The sequence below is a fragment of the Thunnus thynnus genome, chromosome 23, assembly GCF_963924715.1.
Source record: "Thunnus thynnus chromosome 23, fThuThy2.1, whole genome shotgun sequence".
Taxonomy (NCBI): domain Eukaryota; kingdom Metazoa; phylum Chordata; class Actinopteri; order Scombriformes; family Scombridae; genus Thunnus; species Thunnus thynnus.
Window position 1 is genome coordinate 20,572,162 of NC_089539.1, and position 17,919 is coordinate 20,590,080.

General features: G+C 40.4%; 1 protein-coding gene across 10 annotated transcripts in view; it reads left to right on the forward strand.

Annotated features, from left to right (window-relative positions):
- dgki (diacylglycerol kinase, iota) overlaps nt 1–17,919 on the forward strand; it is an 80,638-nt gene that overhangs the window by 16,896 nt on the left and 45,823 nt on the right. For all 10 annotated transcript variants that reach the window (XR_010925850.1, XM_067582522.1, XM_067582523.1 and 7 more), the window contains exon 2: nt 17,762–17,870. Coding sequence is in view for 9 of the 10 variants with exons in the window: in XM_067582522.1 (XP_067438623.1) it covers nt 17,762–17,870 (109 nt within the window). In the remaining variant the exon portion in view is untranslated. The remainder of the gene's footprint in view (nt 1–17,761; nt 17,871–17,919) is intronic.

Here is a 17,919-nt window from a genome sequence, read left to right on the forward strand (position 1 = left end):
TTTTTAGGCACTAAGGTCTCCCATGGGGCCTGGAAACATTACTTGCCAATTATACTCCTGATACTGTAGTGAAGCAAATACATGTGTTTAATTATAAAAGGCTGTTTAGTATCAATGAGCTCAAATCAGTCTAGTTTAGTTTCTTTGGGGTTTTAACTTGTTGAAACCTTCACTTCATCCGTCTCTGCATCATTGACAGTAATAGATCCACAGCTTACATTATATAACCTACTAAAAAAAAAAAAATCCACAACCTTCTTTGGACTTTTTGTTTTCATTTTTTCGGTGTTTTGCTCACCAAACCGTCCAGATAGAGATCAGTGTTTGTATCTGCTTGTGTGCGCTGGTTGTGTGTTAGCAGAGGTATGTTGTGTCGACACTCCACCAGTGTGAATGTTAGTAGTCGGTTCACGGACTATAAGCAGTTCTCTCTCTCTCTCTCTCTCTCTCTCTCTCTCCTACTTATAGAAACAGAGTGGGTTTTCTGAGTGGGAGTTTTGGAAAAGATACGCTGCTGACTCTGCTGGACATGCAGAGAGATACTGGTTGTGAAACAGTTAGTGTTTAGACTTTAAAAATGTAAGTTTGTACAGAGGAAATGTACAGTTTTTCAAGTCTTCTGTGCTGATTTTAATACGATATGATGATGTCATACACCTGAATGAAAGTCTATAGGATATGAAATGAAATAATAGAGCCTGAAGCCTGAAAATATTAACATTCACCTGTCTTTACAACCATTTAACAACCAAATAGATGTTAATATCAATTCAATAGTATCAGTTAATAACTGCAAACTGGTTGCATATCTGCATGGTGACCATTTCAATCAAATATTCATATTTTGTTGTACTTTACTTGCATATTAATACTTTTTTTGGAGGCCTTAAGATGCTGAGATGCTGTTCAAAATCAATTATTTTGCTGATTATTTCATCTAGTGATTAATACATTGTCAGAAAATAGTGAAAAAGCCCATAATAGTTAGTTAGAGTTATGCAGTTCACAAGAAAATTCACAAGAAAAAAGATAAGATGAGATAAGAAAATATTTAAAAAAGAAAATATAAACATCATTTTGTGACTCCCACGTTAGGAACCACTAATTGGGGTATTAACATCGTTTCTGTCTCCTGTTTGAATTATTTCTCGTGATAACCTTTTGATCACTTACTGATCGCTCGCTGGCACAGCAGTGTTTCAGACGATGGACGGGTTGATTCGTGTTTCCCACGTTGATTTGAGCCTCGATAGTGTGGTTTTCTCTCTCGTTTCGTTATCAGTCGGGTAGCCTCTGAGAGGAAGTTGTGCAGCTAGATTAACCCTGCTGTAAATACTACAGGGTGAGTAGTTAAACAGATTATGTTGCAACAAGCATATTTAATAATACAAACACCCAAGGCATGTCTCATCACGAAACGCTTTTGTGATCGTTTTATCGGCCAACGAGTCTTTCCACATCCCCCCCACCCCTCTCCCCGACCTGCTGCTTCGCATTTAAATTAATAAAATCAAATCTGGTCTGAATTTGAACCAAAAGTGTGAGTTAGCGAGGGGAAAATAAATAGTGGGCAGATGGAGGGATGAAGATGTGAGTACAGAGGTAAAGGAGGATGAGGGGTCGAGGAGTAGAAGAAGAGAGCGGGAGAGAGTGAAAGTGTGAAGGAGAAACGATGATGATGATGAGGATGAGGAGGAGGAGGAGGAGAAGGAGAGAAGCCAAGGCCTTTGGGCAAAGCCAAGACCGCCTACAGATGCTCTCTCCTTCACTTCTCTCTCTCTATCTCTCTTTTTTCTCACAGTTATCCCTCTATCCTTCCCTATCTTCATGCATACTCCTCTCTCTCTCTCATCTCTTTCTATCTCTCACTCATTATCTCCTCCTCCCTTTCTCTCTAATCTGACTCTCTCTCTTTCTTTCTCTTCTGTCTCTCTCTCTCTCTGCCTCCTCATCCACCCCCAGAGGAAAAATAATGTAGGCCAACGGAGAAATGAAGGACAGGCTCGTTCCACTCCTTCAGTCAAACACACAGACCTTCACCTTGCCCGCTGAAGGACGACCTCAGATGTGCATATGGTCAACCGCTCCGTCCTCAAGTCGTTTATAGATAGACGTTTATTTCAGCTCAGTGAATTGGTCCCAGTAAGGGATGATATTCCAGTATAAAAACACCAGAAGTCTGTATTAATGGGAGACGTGTAACCGAGTCCTTAAACTTGAGTATAAAAAGGTGCGATGGCTGTGCAGAGACACTGGTGTAAGTTTTCATTAGTCACTGCGTTCATTGTTGAAAATCACGACTTCATCTGCTTCACTTTTGTTGGTTCTCGCCTCCGTGTTTTGTCTTTTTTTTTTGGGATAGTTTTTGTTCAAAACAGGCTGGTTCGGTGCTGCTGTTTCATTGTAAATCAAGCACAATGCTCTTTTACTTCCCTCGAGAAGAAATGAACACGTTTCTCAGTCCGTCATCCTTTAAATGCAGGTTTTTCACTGTCAGCCTGTCTTTTTTTTTAGGTTTGAATGAACCATTTTACTTGTGACATTCCACAACAACCTCGCTGTTCGTTAAGTTTAATCAGGAGTCGCTTTCCAACAGTTTAACAGCCTTGGTGCAAGAATCATATCATCTCCAGTGAAGCACATTATCAGAAGAACACAGCACAACTTTATTTATCTCTGAAAGGGGCCACCCAGGTCAGTCACTAACTGATTGTGTACTAACTGGGGTAACGATATGAATATTAGTTTATAGTGCATAAGTTGTGTGTAGTGGTGAATTTGTGTTCAGTGAATCTAGAAAATGGGCGAACGTGAAAATTGTAAAAATTTGACTTGAATGTTACTGAGAGAAGGAAAGAGAGAGAGAGAGGAGGCTTATAAATAGAGGGAGGAAGGTCAGAGGGAAAGAGTCAGGCTTCCTGTATCCAGCCTCACCACCGGATACACACACACACACACACACACACACACACAACACATAAATATAACTTTAATGTTATAAAGCTCATAAATCGACAAATTAAAAACATGTATATTGCATTATAATTGCTGTCCTCCTCGCTGCTCCGCTGTCTTCTACCGTTCTAAGGATGCAACTAATAATTAATTTAATCACAGACTCCTAAGTTTAGACTATAAAAGGTCTGGAAATAGTCAAATATGCCAAAACCCAAAGATATTCAATCCACAATGATATAAAACAGAGAAAAGCATCAAATAATCTCACTTGAGAAGCTGCTGCCAGCAATTTGTTTGGTATTTTTGCTTGATAAATGTCTTTAAACAATTAATAAATCATCAAAAGTGTTATTTATAATTATCTGTTGATCAATTAATAGTGTGTACTACTCTGTTCTACTCTGATCTATTCTTCTGTTAAAGTGTTTTCTACCCTTCTGTCCTTTAAATTCCTTCAACAACATCCCGACTGTGAAACTCTGCCTGTATGTCTTTTGTGTGTGTGTGTGTGTGTGCGTGTGTGTGCGTGTTTCCGCGTCCGCGTCCGTGTGTGTTATCGGTCACCACATTGCGTTCGCATTCGCAAGAACAGTGTGTCGCCCAGAAGTGCCTGCATGTTAACTTTATGTGTGTGTGTGTGTGTGTGTGTGTGTGTGTGAAGACAGTGATCTAATAAGAGTTGATAGTGTACCCAACTGCAGCTGCTCTCACACACCCACTCCCTGTCAGAGACACACAGAGAAGAGAGAAGTAGACTGTAATTAAATATATTATACTTATTAAAGTAAAAAAAAAAAACAACAGTTCAGTCAGAATCAAACTCATCTTCAAGAAGAACAGAAGAGCAGCTGATGTAGAAATATGACCACAAATATGACAGTAGACTATCAATAAACCATTTATTTCTTATTTGTCTGTAATGTAGATTGTAATCATGTTGTTTATTTACATGTAAATAAACATTGCGACGATAATCATCAGATTCATTGGTAATATAGTGTCTAGTTTAACAATATCTACAGTGTGAGAGTACTCTGTGATGCTTTGGACGGCAATGGTTGTTGAAACTGCTGATCGTGACCGCTGATAGTGTCTCTTGTCCCTTCCGCTCGACCACGTCTGCATCGAGGCATCAGCTTCAAACGGTCTGTCAGATGGTCAAACACTTTATGAAACTCTCTCCTCCCTCGCCTTTCCGACGTCGGAGTGGGAGCGCCGCTTCCGATCATTTTTATGACTTTCTGACACTCCGACAGGCGCGCCCGCTACGTGTAGCGATTGAAGGTGTGAAAGTAGGATTTGAAGCCGATAAAGGAGGGGTTCGCAGCCTTAAAACAACAATCAGGCGCCCGTATAAACACTGAAACGGGTTTTGCTCGTTGTAATCATAATATAAGCGATGGGGGACGAAATCCAGTCCTTGTTTTTAGCAAAAATGTGTTTAAAAGTTTAACTGAAGATAATATGAGTCTTTAGCTATCTGAGTTAATCACATAAAGTGGATATCTTCTACAGTTACAGTCTTTTTAGTAAAAAAAAAATCCTTGATGGACAGTGAAGGATCAAAAAGACAGAATGAAATGACTGAAAGGTATCATTTGATTAATTTGAACGGCTGAAGCTTCATATTAGTGTCAAATAAACTTTTACATTTTATCCCCCATCACTTAAATTGTAAGTGCATTAAGATGGGATCTCTTAATGGTCAGTATGAACAGGATGAATGATTACAACCAGTAAAACATGTGACTGTTCATTCTGGTGCCCATTTGAAAAATTGTGAACCCATCCTTTAAGCTGTCTTTTTTAATTCCTCACATCTTACTTATGTGCACACCTGAGTGCAACATCATGAACGTGTGCCAGTTACCTCAAGGCCACAATCACCCAGTCTGACATAATGACCATCTGGAAATGTTGTGTAGTCCGACCGAGGCATAAGTGTGCCAATTGTGCCAGCGGTGCAGGTTTAGAGCTTTCATAGCCCACAGGTGCACCGAGCCTTTTATTTTGTAGATAATCAGTTTGACACAGCGGGGTAAATGACCCGCTGGATAAAAATCTTTCAAGCTGGTGGCTGGTTGTCGTCTACTGCCGCCGGGTCCAAACAGAACTAAGTTATTTAGCGGCTAACAGCTACAGACAGAGACGCGCACGCTCGCAAACACACTCGAAGAGGGAGAGAACGAACAGACGGACCAACGGGGAGGAAGACAGACAGACAGACAGACAGAGAGGAATGCTGTACGCTCAGATAAAACTGGGAAGGAAGTCTGAGTGGGATTGCCATGACAACTCCACCCTTCACACCCTGCCCCCTACACACACACACACACACACACACACACACATAAATATTTTTACCAGCCCAAAGCAGGGAGATGAGAAATGTGTGCATGTGTGATAATTTCAGAATGTGTGCAGATAAGAAATTGTTTTGTGCAGATTGACAATAAATTACCACTCACAAGAAACACTATTTGTAGCCCACTATAATAACTCTGTACGTGTGTGTGTGTGTGCGTGTGTCAGTGTATTGTGTGTTGATTTCTTCCTGCTATTGTCAGTTGTTGAATGTGTTCAGTCATGTTCCTGTGTGTCTGTGTGTATTTTTGTGTGCTTGGTCCTCAGAAAGAGGCTGAATCTAGAAGCTGCACAGACAGTTATAAACCATAAGCTGCATGATTTAAAACTTAAGCCATGTTGGTTGTGTCACTGAAAGTTGTTTATACGTCAGTCCTGGTTGTTTGGTGATAACGTCTAATGCAGTTTAATACTACAACACTCACCGAGCAGCGACTGAGACTCAACAGATGAGCAACCGTTGCAGCTGTTTACAGTGCATCCAAACAAATTCATGTTGTTTAAATGAAGAAATCAGTCAACAGTAATCTGATTTCATGCTGTACACAGGTCGAGTAGTTTTCCACTCAACAGCAGTCAGCAGTAAAGTCGGTTACCTGAAGGTTTGCAGGCCCTCGCTCTGCAGCTCTTTATCAAACTGCTCAGTCTCTGGCTGCTCCTTCTTGTGCTATTACTCCCTGGAATATTTTAAACTGATCCACAGTCGAAAAAATAAATAAATAAAACAAAGTGAAGATGAAAACATGAATGTCCACCTATAAAAGGCTTGGTAGAAGAACACAACGCACTAGTGTCACGTATGCTCAAGAAATTTAGTTTCTCCAGTGGCAGTAGATTAGCTACCTGGCATTTTGAGCCTTTTTTATAGACACTAGAGAGGTGACAGGAAACGAGGGAGAGAGGTGTAACAAAGGTCCTCTGCTGGACTTAAACTGAGGATGTTGTGGTTCATGGTTGGTGTCTTAACCCTTAAGATACGAGGCCGTAACGTCTTATATGAATGGCAGCAGAAGTAGGAAATGTTGGGTTTACATTAGCGGTAACTTAACACGCCTCTGATACGGCATTAGGAGACTGAACAGTAAAGCTGATATCAGTGAGATAAAATTAAAAACAAAAACACTGGATTACATGCTGCATCATTTCCTGTGAAGGCTAATTAAATCCAGAGTGGTAATGGCTATAATTGTATGTAATGCAATTACAAAGTGCTCCATAAATAGTATCAATAACAGGGTTTGACTTCCTGAAAGTCTTAAGGATCATAACTTTGTAATGAATGAGGAGACTGTGTTTTTTGACACAGTGCTATTGTCGGTCTCGATAAAGCCGTGGGGAGTTTGTGTTCCTGTTTAGCTCCATGTGGACTTTAGTTGGTAGTTTTAACCGCAGTGGGCCTCAGGATGCAGTCAGTCAGACATTATCTTTGACCTGCTATCACCTAGTGAGTGCTGAGTGCCTGTTAGCAATTTGCTGTAAGCGATTCAAACAAAAGGGCTTTTTTGCAGCGTTTTAAAATGTATTTTAAGACACCATGCCAGTTCAGTTTTTCAGTTTCAGTGTTTTAACAGTACATGTCTGGGTCTCTGAAAGTTAGCATATGTATAGAAGAGCGTTTCCTGTTCATGATGTGTTAAAAATGTCAACCATTGTCATGAGATGCTGAAAACCCTCCTGGCTCCTGTCTCTTAATGTCTCTGAGGGGGTTTTTTTTGTGTGTGTTTTTGTTTGTGTGTGTGGTGATCAACCTTTATCTATCACACCCCATTACCTGGGGCACTGAAAGGAAGCTTGTGGAGACACAGACACATACTCTGTTGTCCCTCTCACACACACATGTACACACTCTGGGCATGCTGTGTCACCAGCGGCAACGAACAAGCCTTTCACACTGACCCACATAGAGGGAGAGACAGAAGGAGAGAATGAAAGGGAGGTAGAGAAATTGCGATGTGACGGAAAGAAAGGGGAAGATTGAAAGGAGAGAGATAAAGAAACAGAAACGGAGCAACAATAGAACAAAATGAGTGTTTGTTGATTGTGCTGAATGACTTACAGACTGACAAAGTCGACCAGTAACTGAAGCGTCCTGAATTGTCGGCGCTGATGTTAGAGATTGACGTTTTTACATCTGTTTGTTCAGATTAAGGCCGCGATCAATAACATTCTGCCTATTCAAACTACAGTTAACAGATCATCTAGTGTCTGCTGACTGACTGCGGAAGTGAGAATGCAGATTGTGATGAAGTTAGATGTCGTCGTAACACGCAGAGATGCAGCTTGATAAGTTTGAGTCAGTAGTTTAAGATATGATCAGAGCTGCAAGGATCAGTTGATTAATCGTTTAGTTGACAACTATAAATTAACCACCAACTATTTTGATAATCAGTTAATCATTTGGAGTCACTTTTTTTTAAGAAAATAGGTCAGAATTCTCAGATTCCAGCTTCTTATGTGAATATTTTCTGGTTTCTTTAGACTTTTATGACAGTAAACTGAATATCTTTGGGTTGTTGACTGTTGGTTGGGACAAAAGAAGACATTTGAGGACCTCACCTTAGGCTTAAGAAACAGTATCAACATTTTTGACCATTTTCTAGACCAAACGACTAATCAATTAATTGAGAAAAGGATCAACAAATTAATCAATAATTATTCTAGACATGATCCCTCACTGGCTTCCCACCTATGAACAGTAGTTCTTCGATTGCATGACAAAGCTGGAGGCCACAACACAAATAATTTAAAATGATTCGCCTTATGAAAGAATATTTTGGGAAATAAATGTATAAGTGCAGCTATAAATGAAAACAACACATTTTAAGTTTGGAATTTGCAAACATGCAGCAACCATATTAAGAAATTAAACTCCTCTTGTTCTACTTCTTCTCGCAGGAACCCTTGTGTTTAAAAAAAAAAGAAGAGTTTCATCACTTTATTTTTGCTCTCAAGGAGACATTTTAATCCTCTGGAACGTCATTTCTGTGGTTTATACCCCACTTCCCTGCCAAGAATTATGAGAATATCAGCATAAAAAAGTGTTGGTCTTGGCCTTTAAATCTCCACATCGGTCTAATTCTACTCTATATTCACATGCAGTCGCCTAAATGCCTTTTTTCCCAAAAGACTAATAAACATGTATCGGTATGTTAGTGTGCGTGTGCGTGTGTGTGTGTGCGTGCGTGTACTTGTGTGTCTCGTGTGTTTCTCAAGTTGCCCTTGCCAGGTTATCTCTTACGTAATGTTCCAAAAATAGAGCAGATTCACCTGTAAGGGGATGAATGAGGACAGGAGACAGAAAAGAGACGGCAGAAAAGAGGAAGGAGAAGAAGGATGAATAAATAAGGAATAAGAGAAAGATATAGGAAGGTTAAAAGAAGGAAAGAAGAAACAATTTCATCCTTTTCTTGGCAGTAGATACTCTCCCTTGAAGGACATGGTGCTATTCACAAAAGCTTGTTTTTTTTAGCAAATACCACACTATTGATAATGTGGCAATATGTCCTCCAAATTTATACACACACACACACAAAAACATTTAAACTACAACACTGGTAACCTAAGTAGTGACCAAACAGGCAGATGTACAGTAATAACCATCGCAAATTGCCAGCTGGTCCATGACAGAGTCCAGACAGATCCATGGTGGATCCCTGCTGGGTCCTTGCTCTGTACTTGGTTGGTCTATGATCCTCCCCCCCTGCCCCCCCTCCACCTCACTTTGTAAAGCACTTGTTACTATCATGTTATAAGGTCATGAAAATATTATGCTGAAGCTTTTGGTAAAACACTTGGCATGATGTTTAGGATTAAATGCTTTTTTTCAGAATGAAGAAAGAACATAATTTGTTACATTTAAAGCCGAATTTTGAACAAATAATTAAGAATTTGTTGTTGACAGCATTTCAAAAAGAGTATCAACTTCCCCCCAGCTCGGCAAAATCATAAAATTGCATGTTTTTTGAAGGGAGACTGGGGGCTAATTGGCAAAAGACCGCTACATGCAGGTATTTTTATGTATTTGCTGTTCATTTTCCTCAGCTACCACAGGCTACAGAGTTCAGAAAATGATGCCACTTAGCTGTAAAAATCCTAAAATCACAGTAATAAAGTGGTATAAAAATGGTTAGCAATGGTCTGTTTTCTATAATAACTGCTTTTTTATGATTATTCTGATGTCTACTCTTATAAATGAGCTTATTATCTTTGATCTAACAGAAAGAGGCAGAGGGAGACGAGAGGCGAGGAGGGAGGTGACGTGTCGTGGATCCAGTGTCATAGTTCATTGGACACCACTGCTCACACACACACACACACACACACACACTCTAATTTGTTTTATGAGGATCCTCCATTGACTACATCTATTTCCTCACCTACTAATAATAACCTTAATCTCGCTATCGATCTCACTTATAATGAGGTTTAATCTCAGCCCAAAACCTAAATCCTAACCCTATACTATTCGTAAGCCTTACCTGAATAAAGAATGAATCAGATAACACACACACACACACACACACACACACACACACACACACACTGAATTACTCAGCTCAGATGACTGGTGTCAGGTCGCCGTTGTCTGTCACGTTGATTGGCATAATTACCTGACCTGTGCTGTGAGTGTGTAGGGAAATAATAGCCGGTTGATTCAGTCCACGCTGGAATTTTAATTCGTTTACCGCGAGAGAAGAGGATAATTGCAGCACTATAAGTGAGAGAATTTTCGAAAAAGAATAAAAATGATAAACGCCGGAGCCGGCGGGCAGGGAAGGAGGAGACGGAGGGTGAAAAAAGTGCGCTGGTTTCATCGGCTTCTCGGCTACAGGTGAGTGAAACTGTCGAGCAGCTGCCGTCTTAACCTTTTGAATTTCTGTCTGTAACTGTATCTTTACAGGGATTATAAACCAGCGTAACATGTCGCATTATGGCTTTCCTTGTTAACCAGCAGTGAAACAAATCAATTCTCGAGATGTTTCTTCTCTTCGCCCACTCTAAATGTCAGGCTGAAGTTGAATGGCTTTTACTGCTCTGTGCTTTTTCAAGGCTAATGCAGACTTTTTGTGGCGGAGCTGTCAGGATTTTGTGCAGGTGTTCGGTCTCTGTTGGTGCTCGATATGTGTTTTAAATTCAGGTGTTAGTCATATCTTGAAAGGACAGGAATGATCTGAAATATGAACCTCCTTAGCTGTTGCTCATGGCATAATGGAAGTGAGTGTAGGTCAGTCTTTGTTCAGCTCTATGAATCAAATGAAAATACCTTTTTTTTTAAGCAAACCAAGGAGTATTTTTTCCCATTACTATTTATTCAGGTCATAGTCTGTATATAAAGATGGACATAGCGAGCAGTGATGTCACCCACTGCTTTGCATTGGAGCTGGTTTGAACGGCCCAGAGTTGCAGCTTTTGGTTGGTTCCATCTTTTCCGTTTGGAGTCAGGACCTTCAAAATCAGGAGTGCGGGGTGTTGCCTTTCAAGCTCTGGAAAGACGCCCCGCTACCTCGAACCGAAGCTAATGCTAGCTTACTGAGAACACCGAGCGCTGCACACTTGGCCTAACGTTAGCTACTTTAGCTAAATTGTGCTAACAGGGCAGGTATCATAATCAGGTAACATTAAACTTACTGAAATATTGCGACAATAGTCGTAGAGCAATCATCTCTAAAATAACCACCAGCACACTTATTAGAGGGCCCAAATTTAGCAATTGACTTGTTGAAAATATATTGACTTAGTATTTCTAGAGAGAAGTTGACACTTTTTGAATGGAAGTCAGTTGGAGCATCTAGTGGCCGTCGGTGGTATTGCATTTTAAGGTACTTCTTCATTGGTTTCAGCCTAAAGTCGTGGTAGTTGCTGCTTGATTTGACCCTTCTCATTATGTGATATTTCTCCTTACTTTGACTTTATCAAAATATGAGGTAAAAGAATAATACATTGTGCTCAAAAGGCAAAAAAGAGAGTGTGGAGATGTAACCACAGTCAGACATGTAGAACTGCTCAGACATATAGCTGAAATGTCTGAACTTAGACTATTAAGAACTGAATTAAAGGAACAATCTGATTGACATGTGTGTGTGTGACACCCCCTCCTCCTGTGTCGGTCTTCAACATGGCAGCCGGGTCATAATTCTTCTCATAATTCTTCCCATATTTGATCAGCTCTGCCTAGTTTGACAGTTTGATCTGAGTTTTGTCAGTTGCCGCTTTCTTTCTTTCTTTTTTTTCCCAACTTTATTGATTAAACGACACGCACAGTTGTTTTGGTCTGAGATTCTGGTGCTGTAGTGCGACACCACGTTTCTCACATAGACGCTTTAAGTAAATAATGTGTACTCTTCTTCTTGTAAAACCAGAATACAGAACCCACATTATTAACAAACCTTTCCCTGCACAAAGAAACTGGCTTACCACTAAACCCACACTGGTGCAGTTGTGTTGTCAACCAAAGCCTCCTCCTCCATAATCTAGCTGAAATCACAATGTTTTCTGCTCCACAAGTCAAAAGATGTTAAATTCGATTCCTCCCACTTGCAGCTGCTTTTTATTCTTGTGGATATTACTTTTGTCCTCACTTTGGCATCAATAATAAATCCTTTTACATGGCCGCCGTGAGGAAAAATGGTTAAATGGTCTGGAGAAGATGACATCAGTGTTTCACCTATTTTCTTCCCGCCGTAATCACTTGAATAGTGGCGAGCAACAACAACAGTTCATCCTGTAGTAACTGTTACAGTTGTAACTGACCCCTCCATGGTTGCCGAGTATCTGTATTTAGAAAATAGTTGAGGAATTACAAGGATTACATCAGCGTTAGTGTGTAGGATGTGAAGTGAAGATGATATATATGTACGGTCTCCATATGTACACGCAGTCATCCCACATGAGGTGATCAGGACTCTAACTAACTACATTCACAGTTTACTGTAAAGTTTCTCAAACACGCACACACACACAGCAGATTCTCCACCAATATAATTACTGGATGAGCTGCCGATGCTCCCGCTGTGCTGTTGTCATAGCAACGCTGACAACCCACCTCTGCTGGAAGAAGAGGAGGAGGAGGAGGAGGAGGAGGAGGAAAACAAGAAGAGGAGACAAGGGGGAGGATGAGAAAGAAGAGCAGAGGGATGACAAGAGAGGAGAGGAATGGTAGAAGAAGAGGAAGAGGAGGAGCGAAGCAGTGGGAGAAGAAAAGAGGGAGATTAGTGGAGGGGCGGGTGGGTTGGGGGGGGTTGATGATAGGAGGGGAAGATCTGAGAGAGCTGAGGGTGGTGTAGGGACATGAAGACAAAAAGGAGGCAGAGTGGAGGAAGAGGTGGAGGAGGAGAATATAAGAAGAGAGTGCAGGAGGAAGAGGAGGGTGATTAGTTCCAGAAAAAAAAGAGAGAGAGAGAGAGAGAGAGCGTAAAGGGGAGAGGGCTGGATAAAGAGAATAATGAAGGGAGGGAAGAAGAGAGACAGAATTATAGAGAGAGTAGGTGGTATTAGAAGTGGGAGTGGAGAGGTAGCCTGCGTTCAACATCAGCCGCTGTGTTCAACTCCGCTATTCAAGGTTTCAGTTTAATCTCCTCACTGACGGCTTCATCACGCTGAGTGTCTGTTTCTCTCTCCGCTAACGCTGCTCTCGCCTGCTCCGTTTAAACGGAAAAAAAATTCACTCTCCGTCTGAACAAAACCTGCGTCTCGGTTTCGGATGTACAGCCGATGAACTCGCCTGGTTCCTCTCCTCTATTTGTGGAAAGTTTTTGGAACATTATGTGTCGTCGGGTGTTTGAACCCTAAATAAAAACTTCCAATTAGGTGGGTGTTCCCCAAACACAGCTAGTAATTAGCAATGCCTCCAAAATCCAGCTGGTGTGCATTTCCTCTCCAAATCAGTCGTACAGGGTTTGCTGCCCCTGTATTCAAATTATTTTCAATATTGATTATTATGTTGATTATTTTCTCAATTAAACTATTAGTTGTTTGGTACATACAATGTTAGAAAATGTCCACTGTTTTCCAAAGCCTTAAATGTCTTGTTCTGTTCTGTTTTGCTGCTGGTTGGTCAATAATCTTCACACAAAATCTGATTTAGTTATATAGTTTAAAGTTTCACTGATAGGCTTTTTGATTTTATCTGATGATGGGTGACAAAAGTCTACAATTTTATACAAAAGGAAGATATTTTTCATGGTTTCATCTGAAGACATTTGATAATGTTGTAGTGGTCCAACCAAAGCTGGAATTATACTTCTGCAAAGATACATGTAAACGTCTCTGCGAACCTATGTAGAGAAGGGTATTATGGGTAACTGTAGGTCACACAAGTATCAAAAATAAAGTTGCGTGCAGCCTGGAGAAGCATGTTTTGCGGCTTCTAATTGTTTTAATTTTTGATTAATCTGACGATCATTTTGATTAATTGGTTGGTTGTTTGGTCTATAAAATGTCAGAAAATGTCCATGACTGTTCCCCAAAGCCCAAGGTGACGTCCTCAAACGTAGTACGCAACCCAAAGATGTTCAGTTTACTAAAAAAACAGGAAAAATAAATCAAAATTGTAGCTAACATGTTTTTAATTTGGAACATGTCATAGTTCAGCCACCATACATATTTACAGTTTCTCTACATTTCTCATTCTTTCCTTCCTCTGGTTTTAAAAATTCCCATTTTCCCTCAAAAAAAAAACCCATCTGTTTTTTTTGAGAGTTGCATTTTTTATGTCCTTTCTTTGACTCGACGAGTCATGTAACAGTCACAGCTATGAACGGTCGGGGTCAACAACGCGGTGGGATTTGTCTTCTTTCACAAGGTAGTTTTGCTTTGTTTGGCCGTCATTTCTGTTTATTTAAATGCTCTTAAACAAGATGTACTTTTAGATTGATGGACTTTGGCTGCCTTTTTTGTGAGCAAATCTACTTAAAATATCTCTGAGGCAAAATGCACGTATGTGTGTGTGCGTGTGTGTGTGTGTGTGTGTGTGTGTGTGTGTGTGTGCGCGCGCGCTACTATGTGAAGAGCACAGAAAAGCTTCACACTCTATTTTTTGTTTAGATTTTAGGAGTGGGCCTTAATGCCCGTGATCCTGTCTGCTTTTAGTAGATTAGTACTCACTCAAATATAATGGCGCCCCATGACCTCTGAATGAGAGAAAGTGTGTGTGTGTATATGTGTGTATGTGTGTGTGAGATGTAAACTACAATGTTTGACTTTCACTTTCCACCGGTTAGCGATATAACACACTCACACAGACGCGCTCTCATGAAAGGAAGGTTTCATTATGAGTAATATGTACACGCACACAAACACACACACACACACACGCACAGCCTGTTCATTCATATCTGATCAACTAAAATCAGTTTATAATAATCCTCAAAGCACCAGGGTTAAGTGTGTGTGTGTGTGTATGTGTGGATCTTATTGTCATAGTTCCGCCATTGTTCCCACCAGTTATGAATATTTTACTCACCCACTTAATGGCTGAGAGCCGGGGACACAAACAATAACAGAAGTCAATCGGTCAAAAAACCAGCCAGGTCGTAAACAAACACAGTTTTTTGCAATTGAAACTAAAAGTGAACTACACCCAGATATCCATTTCAGTCATCCGTTATACAGAAAGGACAGTAGGTCCAAGTTGAATCAGAAAGTAAAACATTTTTCACTAGATTTTTATGGAAATTTCCCCCCCCAAAAAAACCCCTCATCAAATTAACATATTCTCAAACGAACCCTCCGACATCAAACAGAGCAGAGCAAAACAAAACAAAAGCTACAGCTGAGATTAATAATCATATAAACAAAGCGAAGGAAACAACAAACAAACTCAGTCAGTCTCTTATACCTTATCGACTTTGCTCACATTTTACTTTCTGCCTTTGGTTTCACTTCCAAATAAGTAGTTTCAATAAAACTGTGTGGATTCGGTTCACGGCAACGTCTCACCGCTCATGTTACTTCCCCTAACGGGCTTTATTCTAACATGCTGACGTGTCCTCACTTCTCACCCGTGAAGTTCATGAGCGCAAAGTCATCAAACCTGAAAGAAATGATAGTCGAAACCTATCAAATAAATCTACAATAAGGAAGTGTAAGCATCGTTTCAGCATGTGATCTTTCCACCAGAAATGCACGATCATGAGGATTGATTTATGACCTTAGACTCATGAAGTGTGTGTGTGTGTGTGTGTGTGTGTGTGTGTGTGTGTGTGTGTGTGTGTGTGTGTGTGTGTGTGTGTGTGTGGTCCCCTGGTCTATATGGCGTATGTCCAGTCACCATACGTCCTTGCTTTTGTGCTGTTGTCACCCACGCAAAACTATTTATATCCCAAGAGTCGTGAGTGTGCGTACATGCATGTGTGTGTGTGTGTACAATGTGTGTGTACAATTTGTGTGTGTGTGTGTGTGTGTGTGTGTGTGTGTGTGTGATCGGGTTACAGGGTTTGTAAGTGGACTCCTCTTTGTCCTGGTTGATAATTTTAGACAGACGGCCACTGAAACTTTCAACAGGGGGGTCAGATGCTCTGTGCAGCCTTTTCCACTGACAGACACACACACACACACACACACACACACACACACACACACACACACACACACCTCCGTTCACTCTTACTTGTCAAATACTCCTTCTGATTCATGCACTCTGCATTATCTTGAAAAGTGCTGATGTTCGTGTGAAAATGTGCAGATGTTTTGTCCCTACAGACATTTCATCAAGCACACAGTTCTTCTCTTAAAGTGAGATTTTAATCTGGGAAGCAACAACATTCCTCCAGACAGAGAATGTTAATTAATTTGAGTCCATAGGGAAATACCATGATTATAGTATATCAAGTATATGAAGTATAATTCGTTTTTCTCTGTTAGAATTTAGCAGTGAAAAAGCATGAAAAATGTAGAGTAGAAGAACTGAGAACAAATCGGAAAATTTTGCAAAATTCTACAAATCTTTGGAAAAATAAACACTGAAGTAATGGACTGAGTAGAAAGTAGTAGTCTTTAAATGTGATTAAATGTATCAAATGTGATTTATGAAAAGGACGAGCACCATGGGGTCTAATAAAGTGCAAGAAATGTTCCCGGAGTCACTGAAAGAAACAAATTAAACCAATGAAAATCACTGAGTAGTTAATTTTCTTTTATTGCAGTTTAAAAAAAAAGAAGAAAAAAAGATCTCCTCCAGCTATGTTTAAAGATGTATATAAAATACTCTACTTATAATAATAATTTAATTAAATCCTTAAAGTTACATCTCCTCTTTCTCCCTCATTAAACATTCCAGTATCTATGAATATGTAAATATTTTTGATGTCAAAAGTTTAACTACTGGATTCAAGACGTCTGCTGCTTTACTGTAAAGTGTTTGTGCACTGAAGGCCTCAAGTTCCCACATCACAGTTGTTTAAGTTGGATACTGAACCACGATTGGCTCCAAACTAGTTGTGATGTCACAAGCAGAACACATTTTTGAGTGGAGAGAGACTTTAAAGACCATGAGAGACTTGATATTTATGTTACAGCCCCTGAAAACTTGAAATCCAATGATTCATCTACAGTATAACATTACATATTTATCACTACATAAGATTTTATAAGAAACAGGGAGGCATATTTATGAAGAAAAGTAATTTACTTAATTGGGACTGTGTGAGCGTGAGTTGATATACGGAGCTGGCAGCACAAGCAAACAACCGCACGACCGTCAGCACATTTTGAGAAGTCAAACGCTGCTAAACTCTGATCGCTGTGCAGAAATATGTGACATCACCCGGAATCTGTCATGTGAAATAACCGATAACTGTTCTCAGTCGCTCACAGTCAGAAGCTGATTAAGATGTGGTTGTTAAGTGTTTTTCAGTTTATCTAATAGATGGATATAGATAGATAGAGATGAAGTGGGGGGGTGGGGGGGGGGGGGGGTGACGTACTGAGAACTTACTGCAGACAGATGAGGTGTGAGTTAGCGAGACTGAGGGGAAAATTACAGATAGACAGAAAAATTCAGGAAAAAGGGGGAGAGGAAATATAATAGGCAGAGAGTCAGAGACTGAAACATGGAGAGAGAGAGATGACTGCTGACTCATCCTCTGACAGAACGGATCTGTCCCCGTCTCTCTCTCTCTCTCTTTCTCTTTCTCTCTCTCCTCACCCCAAAGTGCTGCTGGCAGTCTTTCCTCCAAGCTGTTCCCAGTCCTCCTCAACCAAATATCTCCCGCTGAGCCCGCTGAAATGTGGTCTCATAACATGAATAATTAATTTACCTACTAAATTATACCGAAATCTAGTTCTCTCTCTCTCTCTCTCTCTCTCTCTCTCTCTCTCTGTGTGATTTAGATGCTCTTGAGGTGAGAGAGCCGTGTCACCAGTAAGGATGACAACACTATTTTTTGCATTACAGGCAAAGTACATGTCGATAAAGTTTTTTTTTGTTGTGTTTTTTTTTTAGGAAAGCGATCTCCCGTTCAGGCCTCCAGCATCTCGGTCCACCTCAGCCCTCCCTGCCTCCCGCATCCAACGGCCCCAACAAGGATCTACGTACCGGCGTCGACTGGACGGTCAGACATGCACACACACTTAGTTTATCCTGTATAATTCAATACTGTT